Below are 15,434 nucleotides of genomic sequence, written 5' to 3' on the forward strand. Positions count from 1 at the left end.
CGGTCTAGTTGTTTCCTATTGAAAATTGGCCCGATCGGTCATTGCATTCCAAAGTTATTGAAAAAACATTGTTTTTCTACAAAGGCCACTAAAAAACATTTTTAGGAGGAAGAAAACACAGTAAATAAGGTTGTCAATTGAAAAAAAACTCGCAACATAACGATCGTATGTCTAGAGCAGAGCTTCCCAAACCTTTGGGTATGCGACCCACCTAGCAAAATTCTATATGTCTCGCGATTAATTGAATCAGAATGTCATCTGTTTCGGCTTCTTCCACATAAAAAATATTCACGTTACCCTACATGTACAAATGCAAAAAATGACGAACATGGTATTGTTTGTCAAAATGTTAGCGTTTTTATTTTACTCCATTAAGGGGACAGCTTTTAGGCATAAATGTTTAAATAAAATAGCGTGGTGATGGATATTTAAAATAAAATGCGGTTTGAACTTGAAATGAAATGAAAAAAAAATGATCAAAAGGTTCAGCATTCGAGCTGCAATTAATATTTGTTCTGCGCGACCCACCAACAATCCGCTCGCGACCCCCCTGGGGGTCGGGACCCACAGTTTGGGAAACCATGGTCTAGAGGATCTATACTAAAAATACGCTATAACAATACTACTTTAGTTCTTGGTAAAACAGGGAAGATCAAGTCTTCCCACCATCCTCTACTGCATAAAGTTTGGATTTTTTTTTTCGAAAACGAAAAAAAATTTTTTTTTCAAAGATTGCAGCAATGGATTCAAATGACCGCAAATGCATATGAATTGATGGAAAAAGTTAAATCTATCCCCCTAAAGTGCTATTTCGACCTCTCTTATGTGTTTTTCTTATTTTTTAATGAGCGAGGAAGGCACCACCAACGCTAGGTGGATTGATCTGGGTTTTTTATAAGGCTTTATGTATCCATCGGAAGATGCTTTGTTCATGCCGGAAATGAAATTACGGACCTTGGAAAAATGATTGCTCTGTAACTTCGCCAGCCATTTAACTCCCTGACCTTATTGGCATTTCACCAGTAGCTAATTGAAGGTGTTTTACGTCACAATTTATAAATTGGTATAGTCATGCAAGCAGGAGACCGGTCGATTTCGAGTTTTTTTGAACTCAAACTTTATGCAGTAGAGGATGGTGGGAAGACTTGATCTTCCCTGTTTTACCAAGAACTAAAGTAGTATTGTTATAGCGTATTTTTATAACAGATCCTCTAGACATACGATCGTTATGTTGCGAGTTTTTTTTTCAATTGACAACCTTATTTACTGTGTTTTCTTCCTCCTAAAAATGTTTTTTAGTGGCCACGCAAAATTATAACAACTTCCCCCAATAATGACCAAATGTTATAATTTTTTCCCAGCACAAATCCATAAATATGCTAAATGACCTTCATTGTAAAAAATGCCATCATTCCACCACAATTTCAGGATATTTGGATTTTAAGTTGTTGCCTCAATTCGAACAGACTTCCCTCATTGGGCAACCATATACCAATTTGTCTAAAAAATACAAGAAAATTTAATTTGTTCTCAAGCGGCTATTTTTTTTGAAGATTGACAGAAGATGTGATGAAGGGTTTGCTCTAAAAAAATATGTATTGAGTATCATAGATATCATAGAAAGCCGATCATCAAATCTCCCCAATTTTGAAGATTGCATGCGCTGTCGAATTCCATAGCAGAAATCATTCATGAATACGCACAGCAAGTCGGAAAAACTGCGTATTTTGGAATAAAAATATTTAAAAGTTCAGAGAGCATGGTCCTCATTACAAGCAGGAGGTCGAGGGTTCAATCCCAGGCTCGTTGTACATGAATCTCCATAATTTTTGTATCTTTTTCTACTAAAACTTATCCGTACTGTTGTTCCTGTCGCACTAAAAATTCAAAAAAACATCCGTTTCACCTATGACAAATCGTAGAGTTCTCTGTATCTTTATTAAGTAGGTGTTCAGCTAATCCAATGATCGAAATTTTCACTCATTCTCATAAGAAGAGAATGCTCATTCACGCGGATTTTTGCCGAGAAATAATTTTCAGAAAAGAAAAACAGAGTGATAACCATATTTCGCTCACTCCCAGTGGCGTAAAAATTTGATTTGCTTGCAGACTACTCATAGTTTTGAATTGTCCTGTTTTTACAGATGTTGAGTAAAATTTCCGTGGGGTTAAAAGAGAGGGCAATACAAATTTACTTAGTCACTAAGTAAATAAAAGTTAGCGAGTACGATTTTCATTTCTCTTCTGAGTTCGTTCTACACGCTTAAAATCAATAACACAGAGATGTGTTTGCATCACACAAAACGGACCTAATGCGGAACATTCCCTAGATGAGCGATAGTTACACAGCCACAAAATGCCTCGTACGGTCGTGATAACGGTCCTTTTCAACATGTTAACGTTTGTACAGATTCCTTGTTTCATGAGGAACCAAATACTGTTGAAAATATTGAAATCCAAGCTTCAATAAAACCACACGAGCTATTTTTGTGGCTGTGTAACTATCGCTCATCTAGGGGATGTTCCGCATTAGGTCCGTTTTGTGTGATGCAAACACATCTCTGTGTTATTGATTTTAAGCTTGTAAGAGAAAAAAATGGTGAGAGAAAATTACGAAAAAAATATTCTCCTTCGATCCAAAAACGCCTGATTTCGTCTCATCGAACTTGCAACTGAAATTGGAAGTCACTATTTGGTCACTTTTTCTGCAACTCAAAGTCACTATTTGGTCCCTTTTTTCGCCAGCTTTGGTCACTAAAGTCACTATTTTGAGTGGCTTCAGTCGCTACCAGCCCTGAGAATAAGGCAAATTAGCACATTATTTCTTCATTTAAATCCATTTAATTTTAAATTTACCCGGAATTAGGCGAAAACGTAAATTACTCCTTAAAACACACATATGCCCAGAATAAGGCAATAATATAGATGAAAATTGAGCGTCTTCCTAGAGTTTTTATAATTCTTTCAATTTTTATGCTAAATGGTCGTTATGCCAAATGGCCCTAAAATCATTATGACTATTTTTCTTTATTATGCCAAACGGTCGTTATACCAAATGGCCCCTGGCTATTCAAATCGTTATGCCAAACGGACTGTGCGAAACGGCATTATGCCAAATGGAATTATGCCATTTGGGGTTGCCCCCAAAGAAATAAAGGAAGTCAACAGGAATCTGACCTGGGCCCAGTTCAAGGCTAAAGCGAGCAGCCGCCCAGGATGGAGATCTTTTACGTTGGCCCTATGTACTTCTGGGGGTCCTCAGGATACATGAGTGAGTGTTCCGAAAAGCTTTCGGAGGAAATTTTGTGTAACCACGTAGAACTTTTCAAGGAATTATAGAAAAAAAAATCCATGAGTTTTTCGAAGAATTTCTAGGTAATTGTGAAGAATGTTCCGAAGAGATGTTAAATAATTCCATTGAATTTCTAGAGTATAATCTATTTTTTGGGGAATAATTTCGAAGAATTTTCCTTAAAAAAAACTGAAGAGTTGCTCGGGAAAAATTTACTTGAATGTTCTGTAAACTTTCCCAAGAAAATTTGGTAAAAAAAAACACCGCCGCCGCTTAGCAAAATGACGACAAACGCCATCGCCCTAACGTGCAGGCCTAGCCCATTTGTCTTTCATTCATTTCGTTATGATAGGATGAATATGGAAAACTGGGTCTTCAAACTCAGTCATTTAAAATCTGATATCACTGCCAATTAACTTTTCAAATCCTAGGGTGCCTAATTTCTTTCGAGTGAGAGCTAGCCTCTCCCAGCCCCGCCCTTATTTGCGCCAATGCCTTTGTCAAATCGTAGCAAGTTAAAAGAACAATTCTAGGAACTTTTTTCAAATAGGCGTAACTGTATTTGACCTTGAAATTTGAAACGACTCATACTCTGTCTATTTAACAAATTTCGTTTAACTGACGTGACTACCGGATAGTCCGAAGTCTATTCTTTCTATTGGGTACATTCGTTGGCCAAAACAGCTTGTGTTAAGAGCACAATCGCCGTTCCAAAAATCAAGGTCAGAATCAATTACGCCCATTTGAAAAAAGTTCCTAGAATTCTACAATTCTTAGTTCGCTTGCCTGGTTTGTTGGTCTGTAACGCCAGCAGCGAGCAATAAGAGTAGTAAAAGAAGAAGCCCATCACGAACGCGTCGAGGATCATGACGCTTTGGTTGAAAAAGGAACGAAATACAAGACGCTCGCTGATTGGCTGAAAAATCGGGAAGCAGAGAGGATTCAAAATTATTTATAAAATAAAAGTGCATTCACTCTCTGTCTTTTTTATACCATCACGCAAAATACATCGTTATTGGAAAAGATCGCTCTCTTATTATTTGGACTGAGCCGAAACAAGCAACCTTTTTCAAGGCTATGAGAGTTAAATAAGTTCCTCCTTCAGTCGCTATCGTATGGACTCGGAGTCCCTTCAGTAGAAGGCCAAAGATACAGTCTACATTCCCTGCTAAGCCTACTGTTTGCTCATTCCAGGCAGTCCTTCAGTGGGAAAGTTGCCGCTTTCGAGGCTAATATTTCGACAGTTCAACCGCTACCTACCCGTCCGTGACCGGACAGATACTTCTTGAAAAGTTTTTGATTTTTCCTGTTCGACGCAGTTTTATATGTCGGTTGAGGAAAAGATATTGCCAAAGAATGGTATACATCGCCGGTTGTTTATCCAAATTAGATGATGTAAGCAGGGTTACTGATTCCTACATAGCATCATCTTTCGCTTGAGATGCCACTCAGTTATGAATACCACAACTTTTGTTCGTATGTCTTCGTCACACGTGAGAGCACGATACGCAATGAATCAAACCACATATTTTGGGCTTCCCTTTTCATCCGTGCTTTTGCCAATCACTGAGTTACCAGTATCTGCAAATTGGAAGCAAACGGCACTCACCAGTTATTCGTATCTGCACGGATTCTTGCTTTGCGTATAAAGTGTTCATCGCATTCCTTGTTAATTGCATCACGAGCGATGGATAGCCAAAACGCATCGCGAGTGATGATGATTGGGTATGATTGGAAGTTGTAGGGAGCGTTACACAGGATTCTCTTATGGATATAAATCTAGAGGTTCTGCGTTAGCCTTTCGAAACATTTGAAGCGCAAGAACACGCGCTTTGTATTTAGTACATTTGGGCGTGAATTTTTGCTATATCGCTTCAAACTTAAAAGATAGATGCATACAGTCTACATCAAAGTTATTTGGGAGATCTAGGGCTTCTAGTTGAAGATGAGTTTAGGGATGCATCCGCTTGACAGCGCTAGCGTATGTGCAACGACATAATGGGGTCGAAACTTATACGATTTAACCCTTTATAAGGGAGGCGAATCTGAACAATAAATTAACAAAAACATCAGTAACACACTGTTTACATGGTATTAAACTCGAATGTATGTTTGTTATACATTAAACAGTTCAGAAACATTAGAAAATTGTTGGCACTGTCTTGCAAGCGGGACATCATTGGTGGCAATATATTTGCCACTGCCTTGCAAGCGCAATTTCAGCATCAACAAAAATAAAAGATTTTTGAAAATGAGGTTTTACGTAAAACAACTCAAAACAAAGCACGTTACATCTTTTAGTAAAGAGTCCTAGTCGGAAAACGCATTATCAATGAAAAACATTTTTTTGCAGTTTTGTTGATGATTATCAAAATTGGCGTATATAATCATATTTCCGAATAAACATTCAATTTGGTGGGTGATAGGGCACGTGTCCCAGTTCCATCAGTGCCTATACACTAGCGCCGTAAAACTATTGAATTGCAGTCTAAACTTACTTTCATTATGTAAATGGTTCTTATCTGTTCTTACAAACCAAATGGATTTTTGGGTTTGTGGAGGCTGCCTTAATAAATTGTCTTGAGGCTATTCGATACGCATCACAAGATGAACAGAAATCATTTTGTTGAATGCAGGTTAAGTTATTTGAGGAATACATGTTGGTTCGCTACCGATATTTGACTTGAGTAAAAAAGTCTTTGAGGTTTTTGAATGTCTCATAAGACAGTCAGTTGCATTCTAGTAAAAATTCTGCTGAGCCCAATTAGAACATTTCAACAGCTACTACACATGATGGTATAATTGCAAATATACATTACCAGGTGACAGGTGGTGTTATGATGTTGCGTATTTGTAACAATGTGGTTCAGCATAAACATTAGTTATATCTGCTGTTCAATATAGTAAATTTTCTATGTTCCTTCCACACACACTATGTGGAGAACAGCATTGAATAAATTTAATGTAAATAACTAGAGTTTAGTATGGAGACACAATTAATGCTCTTTTATCGTTTTGAACTGAAGAATGAGTCCGTGGTACAAAAGAAAAAAACCTATTAAATAATTCATGCATTTTTTATCCGAATTTTATATCGATGAAATGCGTAGTTGGTGAGAATGGGTGATTTGTCCATACAAGGAAATTAATTATACTTTCAATGTTGTGGCGCTATCTCTTTCAAACAGCACCACCTCTTTAGTACAGGCTCCCTGAAGACAAATTGGAAGAAGCATTCCGCGCCCTATTTTAGAAATCTAAGACTTCCGTTTGGTGCCAACATATCGAAAACCTATTGGAATATGTCTTTGCTATCACGTTGAAATCTTGGGAAATGTTTTAACCCAATTCATAATTTCTTCAATGCATTTGAATAAATAAATTCTTTGAACAGATATATGTGGTAGAATGATGCACAGCACACTCTATTTTTATTCTTAATAAGAAATGCAGATATGATAAGCCATGTTTACCAGTATTAAATATATCCGCATAATAATCTCAATAGAAGCTTACATAAACACGTAGGCATATAGCAATAATGAATTATTGGCAGTAGCTGATTTTCTACCCGCCGCTGCCACATCCAGGCGCTCTGTAGTATATGCGCAAAATAGCCAGCATGAGTTAACCGCCAGAAATTTTTATGAAGGTGCCTAATTTTGAGAAATCGAACCTTAGATGCCTTTCGCTACAATCATTTCGGAAAGTTAACTCCTAGTTTGCCGCTGTGAGCACGCTCAAAGTGGGTGGTTCATTAAATTACGTTCAATTTGTCATGCTATAAGTAATCTATGGTAAACTACGACGGGCAGCGATATCATTTGAACCTCGCCCCATACATCTCATAGGTATATTATTCTACATCCGCATCGCTTGCTGTCCGTTGCAATGTGTGCCGGCGCACCGCGATGATTCAAATTTTCTAACGCCATCACCACTCATCGCCAATCATCATCGCATCCGATCGCAAATCTCCAAAATCTGCTGGAGATAAATCGAGGCCGATGCAAAAGCAGTACGAAAAGTACAACACTTTTGCACACACCGGAGTCACTCACCACATGGTGATGAATCAATCCCGAAGCTAATGCAGTACGAATAAATACGAAACATATTCATACAGGATAGACTCGTCAGCTTTGGGGAGATATATTTTGTGCGGTTCATTCGGGATGCATCGTTTATCGTTCTTTTCCGATTCCGTTCGCAAAATATGAGTGAATGCGATATACTTGATGCGATTTCCAGTAACCCTGGATGTAAGAGATTTGGACATTTTATGAATTTTTAAAGGCATGGTCAAATCAAGTCAAACGTCCGCTTCGCGGTTATATCACAAACATTAATACCCACTGTTAGTTTTGGCTTGTATTTGTATGGGTGGGAGACCGCGTACGTCTGCATGAAGTCCCGCACACTCTTCGGGAGTGGCGCACATTATTTTTCTGATGGTTTTGAACATAGACCGCGTGCCAGCACACGACTGCATTTTCTCGATAAGCGTTGAGCACCGTTGAGACATTTTGACCACGAGAAGGTGGTATTTTTGCTTTTTCCGAGGCAACCATCGGAGATTCCTTTTCGGATCAGCGTTGTTGATTCGCCAACGTAGCGAATGTATTGCTGCTTCTTTTATACACAAAGAAAATCTTGCGGTAGACCCAAAGGCCCGTGAAATTGCTGGAGAGTCGATTGATATATGAATCTTCAAAATCCATCAAAAGATAAAGGCGCCAGTAACGTTCGAATTTTTTCCTTTCAGCGTAACGCTCTAACGCTTTCGAAAAAAAAAATCACTGCCTATCACAATTATAAAAATATGAAAAAATAAACATGGTTCTATATCGTTTTAGAATAAAATCAATGGTAAAGTACGAAAGGAGGAATCGGACGCTGACAGTGGCGCTGAAAGTGACAATGATCTAAGCTCAGACGAAGGGAAGAAGTCGTCCTTGGAAGACGACGATGTCGAATGGGAAAAGTAAAGCAACTTATTTTCCTTATTTTTCAGTGTTTCATAATTAACTATTTTTAGGTTCCAACAAAAGATAAACAAACGCGAGAAACTGGAAGGCAAATCTAAGGTTTCCCACCCTGTGCACTGCCCACTGTTCCCTGAGGTAACACAGTCGTGTCGATCGTTCAGTCACGAAAATACATCCCTTATTATTCACAGGAAAAATACGAATACTGGTGGACATACATCTGCGACCGGAAGTCGCGCACCCTCCTGACCGCACCGTACCACGTCACCAATCTGGTGCACCGGGAAGAAGTGGCCCTCAAGTTCACCGCACCGAAGTGGCCCGGCGTGTACGTTTTCACCGTCTGCCTCCGGTCGGATTCCTACTTCGGAATGGACCAGCAGGTCGACCTGAAGCTGGACGTCAAGGAAGCGGCCGCCATCCCGACTGAACACCCGCAGTGGGACATCAGCGACTCCGAGTCGGAGGCGAATGAGCAGCAAGCCAACGAGAGTGAATTCACTACGGATTCGTCCGATGCGGAGAATGACGACCATTAGTTTGTGGCGAGAGGGTGAGGGCGAGGGAATGTGTGCGTGTAGAGTCCATGCAAGATTCAATCATAGTTGTTATTATTACTTTTCCCCGGATTCATACAATATTGTGTCTTTTCTGAGCAATTATCGTCGAAATACTATTTTGATTATTCAAATTTATATTAGAAAATGCTACACGTTAGGTCGGAACATACGTTCTGAATCAATTTGAAACCCGTTCTTTGGTCATTTATTTGTCTACACATGTATTGACATTTAAAACACATTTTAAGTTGCTATATTTCAAGTTGAGGAATGTCTACAGGATGCCATTCCAGATCCACTGAAAAAAATTGATAGAAAGATATATTGAAAACATTTAAATTGTAAATTACTTTGTATGAGCAACAAAGTATGTATGCATGTTTTCTAGCATTCTAAAAATAAAACATGAAAATCTTACAGTTTTATCAGAGATTTTTTTAAATATACTTTTAAGGCCTTCTCAGAATCCAGTAGCAATCACAATAACCAACTTGCTGTGACACGGATTTTCAAGAGCCCAATAAATCTTCGTTCTTGATTCAACGAATTTGATATTTCAATTGTGTGCTCAATGTGGTGCATATTTATTGAGATTAATGCATCTGTAAAACATCAGGGAGGAAAAAGGAATGTGTTGGAAAAGGGGCCCTTGAAGAGGGCATACAGCGCACAAGCGTATAAGAGCTTATAGCTCCTTACCACATTGGGTTATGATGTCAATTTCACTTAAATAGTGATTACCAAATATTGGGAAGCGTGGCTACACATAAACTGATCAGCTGATAAGAACTTCTATAATCGGATTCACAACTTTCACAGACAAATGATTCGTTGAAAATTTTCTATTAATAATTGTAAGTTTAATAAGCTTCGATTGAGACACGTGCAGTTCTGTTTAGACAGATTAGCTAAATAGTTTCTACTACCGGCGATGACTGTTGTATAACTTTAGTTCCACGACAAATACAAACGACTCCAATGTCGTTTGTGCTGAGAGACAGCCCGAAAGTGAATCAACGCTACAGTTCTCAACAGGTTACTAACCTTCAGTATCTCGTACACTCGACTGTCGAAAAAACATTATAAACAGTGTCGTAGGTTAATATGCTGCACGCACGATTCGATAGATCATGACACGAGATTTCATTTTCCACGGATATTGCTCAACCGTTCCATATGTTATTGTTTCTTTTTAATCATTGACCCTGAACACATTTAGCAAGTCCATGTTAAGCTCAGAGAAATTGAATCCCACTGATGATGTCGATAATAATGGCGGATTGGAAATAATGAAGAGTGACAGTTAAAACAAAATGCACCGGGGATAAAGCACTTTTTTATATAAAACAGAAACCACTACAATGCGCTTGGTTAGAAGCGAAAGACTACAATATTTCTAGAGAAAATTTTGGGTAAAAGTAAGTTAGATTAACAAACAACCACAAATGAAATGCATAGTTATGTAGTGTTTAAAAACTGGAGAAAAAACCGTAACAACATTACATACAATCACAATTATAGAACATTAAAAGTCTGTCATACAATTATAGGGTAAGTGAATAGTGATTTTATCCGAACTTTCATGAAAAATTTATTGAGAATATTAGGCAAGTTTACAGCTTTGCTGGATTCCATTAGGGGCAAGCCAGAGTAAACGCGACAGTGCAATTTGACAGCCTGTTGATAATGATTGTTATTCTTTTACGTGAGTCGCGTCGCGTCGCATCGCTCGTCGCGTTTACTCTGGTTTGCCTCTTAGGCTGGAACAAATATTATTTTCTTCTTTATTTTATTATTTAGGGGGAATTTAAAATTTGATTGGAAAAATAAATAAAATATTGAGCTTTCCAAGAAAATTCTTTAAAAAAATTGATGAGTTTTACGATTTTATCAATTAATCCAATTATCTTTTTATTTGCCACCCCCTTCGTTATATTCGATAAGTCGCTCGAAAGTAATTGTTTTATAGTTTTTGTCTGAGAGACAATTATTCCGACAAAAAAAGTGCTTGAATAGAAAAAGCTTTTCGTTTTATTCGATTTCGAAAAAAAAAAAGGCTTTCAGCTTTTCGTTTTATTCGATTTCGAATAAAAAAAAGCATTCATTTCACACATTCTTCTTCCCGCCCAGTAGGTGGAATCGAACCACTTCGACGCTAATCGACTACAGGTTTGAAGCCTGCACCCCGGACCACCGAGGCTCGACTGGGCGATAGATGTGAGCAGCAGCACTTGTATATATACTGATGTATGCAATGGTGCGGTTCTAGCGATGGGTAAGTGACATGCGATAGGAAAGCAAGCGTAAGCTATATGATTGTTATCTGGGTAGGTATTGAAACATTAAAATCTGTTTTTAGAAGCAATTGATTTTCCGATCAATGATCTGATAACGACATTGATGTGAAACTTAATGACATGTTCATAACAAATTCTACGCAGAACAGCAACTGCGTTTTGTTTTGAGCACCCTCAGATGGGGTGCCATAACATAGAAGGTGCATACTGTAAGGCGCATACCCTGTGTGCGATGAGTTTTTCTTCCGTTATTTCATCTTGCCGGTAATAGAGGTTATCAAAACAAACAATCGGTAAAATGCAATTTGAAGTGAAAGAGCTAATCCATAAAACGAGAATTTGATTGCATTGATCACATTTCTACAGTGCTTTGAATAGGTTGATTTAGAATATGTCGTTTACACAAATACAATAAAATCAAGGAAATTACTAGAATTAGAATTTGTTCATTAACCGTTCGAAAAGGGGGCGAGTTCTGTTTTTGCCTTTCTCGTACAACTAAGTTGTACCGAAAGGCTATCATTTCACTCCGAAAACGAACTTTTTATAGAAGCCTCTGAGACCCATAGTATTATATACCAATCGACTCAGCTCGACGAGCTGAGCACATGTCTGTCTGTCCGTGTGTATGTGTGTGTATGTGTGTGCACAAAATCTATAATAAACATTAGCCAACTTTTCGTATAGTAATCCTTAACCGATTTTCTCGCAACAAGTTTCATTCGACAGGGGACAAAGCCTTGTTGATCACTATTGATTTTTATAACGATCGGTCATTGCGTTTCAAAGTTATGAAGAAAATGGTACATCGGACCATATAAACCCCATAGAGGGTGGTGTCTTAACTAAATGCGAGAAAGGGACCACCAACGCTAGGTGGATTAATCTGGGTTTTTTTTTACAGGTGAGAATGAGTAATGCCAAATTTAATATTGTGCATTTAGACCAAAACTGTTTGTATGACGCTGATGAACTGGCAGCAAGGCCCACTTCCGACGAGATTCACACGGAAAAATAAATTAAATATGCAGCATATACTGCACGGTGTTATCTGTCACAAAATCGAGCTTGTTTTGTCGCTGACAACGTCGCTGGCACCACATTGAAGTTCGGAAGTCGATTTCCACACTTCCGAACGCTCTTCCGACAATGTGTTGGTAGCAATTTCAAATTTTGTTCTGACGTTCATGACGTCGGAAGTAAGTTCGGAAGTAAAGCGTCGGAAGTCGGAATGCAATTTAGTGCTGGCGACACAATATGTACACTCCCCCACAATTATGGAACACTTTTGCCAAAATGCAATAATTTCACGATCAAATTCACCCTTTCCAATGGTAAATGAATTCCTATCAGCAATATTAGTTATCTACCTTCAAACCCATCATAGTTTTAACTGCTTTAAATGCTTAAATTGCTTTAAATTTGTTTTATCTAAAAAACTATCATTTGATCATTGTTCAATAATTGTAACCACGATAATATATTTTCTCACAGTTATGGAACAGACCAGTTCAGTCTTCCGTATGTATCAATGAGAATAGATAGAAGGTGAGGAAGAAGACCAAATGCAAGTGTATTAGTGGATAATGGAAAATGTAAACATCAAATGGTGACGTACATATTTGCACGGCTTCTTATGGGAGCTGTTTCGAATGTAGTAGTGGAAGCTTTTTCGCCATACACGAAAGGCATGCATACAATATATGGATTTCCATACCTTAGTATTTATTTTCATTGCGTATGTATAAATTGCTTTTTAATTATTGTTTGTGTCGACATCCCCACTCAGCCAAGAAAACTAATGATAATCATACGAATAACTTATGTTTTTGCCTTTTTCGTATACTAAGTATACGGTAAAGGCTATATGATCGCTCCAAAAACAAACTTTTTATAGAAGGCCCGGAGACCCATAGTGTTATATACCAATCGACTCAGTTCGACGAATTGAGGTGATGTCTGTGTGTGTGTTTGTGTGTGTATGTGTGTGTGCGCAAAATTACTCAAAAAATGTCACTCATTTTTCGGGCACTTATCCTCAACCGATTTGCTCGCAACAAGTTGCATTCGACGCAGAATCCTGTCCCATTGTTTCCTATTTCAAATTGGCCAGATCGGACTATGGGATCGAGAGTTATGGCCAAAATAGAAATTCATACGAAAAAATCGCGTAAAAAATGTCACTCATTTTTCGGGCACTTATCCTCAACCGATTTGCTCGCAACAAGTAGCATTCGACGCAGAATCCTGTCCCCCCCTTTTTAATTATTGTTTGTGTCGACATCCCCACTCAGCCAAGAAAACTAGTGAAAGTCATACGAATAACTTATGTTTTTGCCTTTCTCGTATACTAAGTATACGTAAAGGCTATATGATCGCTCCAAAACCAAACTTTTTATAGAAGGCCCGGAGACCCATAGTGTTATATACCGATCGACTCAGTTCGACGAATTGAGGTGATGTCTGTGTGTGTGTGTGTGTGTATGTGTGTGTGTGCGCAAAATTACTCAAAAAATGTCACTCATTTTTCGGGCACTTATCCTCAACCGATTTGCTCGCAACAAGTTGCATTCGACGCAGAATCCTGTCCTATTGTTTCCTATTTCAAATTGGCCAGATCGGACTATGGGATCGAGAGTTATGGCCAAAATAGAAATTCATACGAAAAAATCGCGTAAAAAATGTCACTCATTTTTCGGGCACTTATCCTCAACCGATTTGCTCGCAACAAGTAGCATTCGACGCAGAATCCTGTCCCATTGTTTCCTATTTGGAATTGGCCAGATCGGACTATGGGATCGAGAGTTATGGCCAAAATACAAATTCATACGAAAAAATCGCGTAAAAAATGTCACTCATTTTTCGGGCATTATCCTCAACCGATTTGCTCGCAACAAGTAGCATTCGACGCAGAATCCTGTTCCATTGTTTCCTATTTGGAATTTGCCAGATCGGACTATGGGATCGAGAGTTATGGCCAAAATACAAATTCATACGAAAAAATCGCGTAAAAAATGTCACTCATTTTTCGGGCATTATCCTCAACCGATTTGCTCGCAACAAGTTGCATTCGACGCAGAATCCTGTCCCATTGTTTCCTATTTGAAATTGGCCAGATCGGACTATGGGATCGAGAGTCATGGCCAAAATACAAAATCATACGAAAAAATCGCGTAAAAAATGTCACTCATTTTTCGGCCACTTATCCTCAACCGATTTGCTCGCAACAAGTTGAATTCGACGCAGAATCCTGTCCCATTGTTTCCTATTTGAAATTGGCCAGATCGGACTATGGGATCGAGAGTTATGGCCAAAATACAAATTCATACGAAAAAATCGCGTAAAAAATGTCACTCATTTTTCGGGCATTATCCTCAACCGATTTGCTCGCAACAAGTTGCATTCGACGCAGAATCCTGTCCCATTGTTTCCTATTTGAAATTGGCCAGATCGGACTATGGGATCGAGAGTCATGGCCAAAATACAAAATCATACGAAAAAATCGCGTAAAAAATGTCACTCATTTTTCGGCCACTTATCCTCAACCGATTTGCTCGCAACAAGTTGAATTCGACGCAGAATCCTGTCCCATTGTTTCCTATTTGAAATTGGCCAGATCGGACTATGGGATCGAGAGTCATGGCCAAAATACAAAATCATACGAAAAAATCGCGTAAAAAATGTCACTCAATTTTCGGGCACATATCCTTAACCGATTTGCTCACAACAAGTTGCATTCGACGTAGAATCCTGTCCCGTTGTTTCCTATTGAAAATTGGCCATATCGGCCATATGGGATCGAAAATTATACCATTTTTTGCCTTTCTCGTATACAAAGTATACGTAAAGGCTATATGTTCGCTCCAAAAACGAACTTTTGATAGGAGTCCCGGAGACCCATAGTGTTATATACCGATCAACTCAGCTCGACGAATTGAGGTGATGTCTGTGTGTGCGTGTGTGTGTATGTGTGTGTATGTGTGTGTATGTGTGTGCGCAAAATAATCTCACTCATTTTTCAGGCACTTATCCTTAACCGATTTGCTCGCAACAAGTTGCATTCGACGCGGAATTGGCCCAATCGGACTATGGGCTTCGGAATTATGGCCAAAATATATTTTTCTATAAGAAAAATTCTCACTCACTTTTTAGGCACTTACTCTTAGCTGATTTACTCGCAACAAATTTCATTCGAAGTAGAATCTTGCCCAATTGTTCCGTATTGACAATTGGCCCAATCGGACTATGGGTTTCGAAGTTATGGTTAAAATTCATTTTTTTACATAATAAACACGTA

At 38.5% G+C, this 15,434-nt stretch overlaps 1 protein-coding gene and 1 non-coding gene across 2 annotated transcripts in view; one reads left to right on the forward strand and one right to left on the reverse strand.

Moving 5' to 3' along the window:
- Window positions 1-10,389, forward strand: part of LOC134218469 (translocation protein SEC63 homolog) — a 37,605-nt gene extending 27,216 nt beyond the window's left edge. The window contains exons 6-8 of the mRNA XM_062697482.1: window positions 8,149-8,276; window positions 8,331-8,415; window positions 8,472-10,389. Coding sequence (XP_062553466.1) covers window positions 8,149-8,276; window positions 8,331-8,415; window positions 8,472-8,819 — 561 coding nt within the window. The 3' untranslated portion in view covers window positions 8,820-10,389. The remainder of the gene's footprint in view (window positions 1-8,148; window positions 8,277-8,330; window positions 8,416-8,471) is intronic.
- A 574-nt stretch (window positions 10,390-10,963) lies between these two features.
- Trnastop-uca (transfer RNA opal suppressor (anticodon UCA)) lies at window positions 10,964-11,050 on the reverse strand. The gene has a single exon. It is a non-coding gene; the product is annotated as a tRNA-Sec (tRNA).
- Between the last annotated feature and the right edge of the window lie 4,384 nt (window positions 11,051-15,434).

Source organism: Armigeres subalbatus, chromosome 2, assembly GCF_024139115.2.
Source record: "Armigeres subalbatus isolate Guangzhou_Male chromosome 2, GZ_Asu_2, whole genome shotgun sequence".
Classification (NCBI taxonomy): Eukaryota; Metazoa; Arthropoda; class Insecta; order Diptera; family Culicidae; genus Armigeres; species Armigeres subalbatus.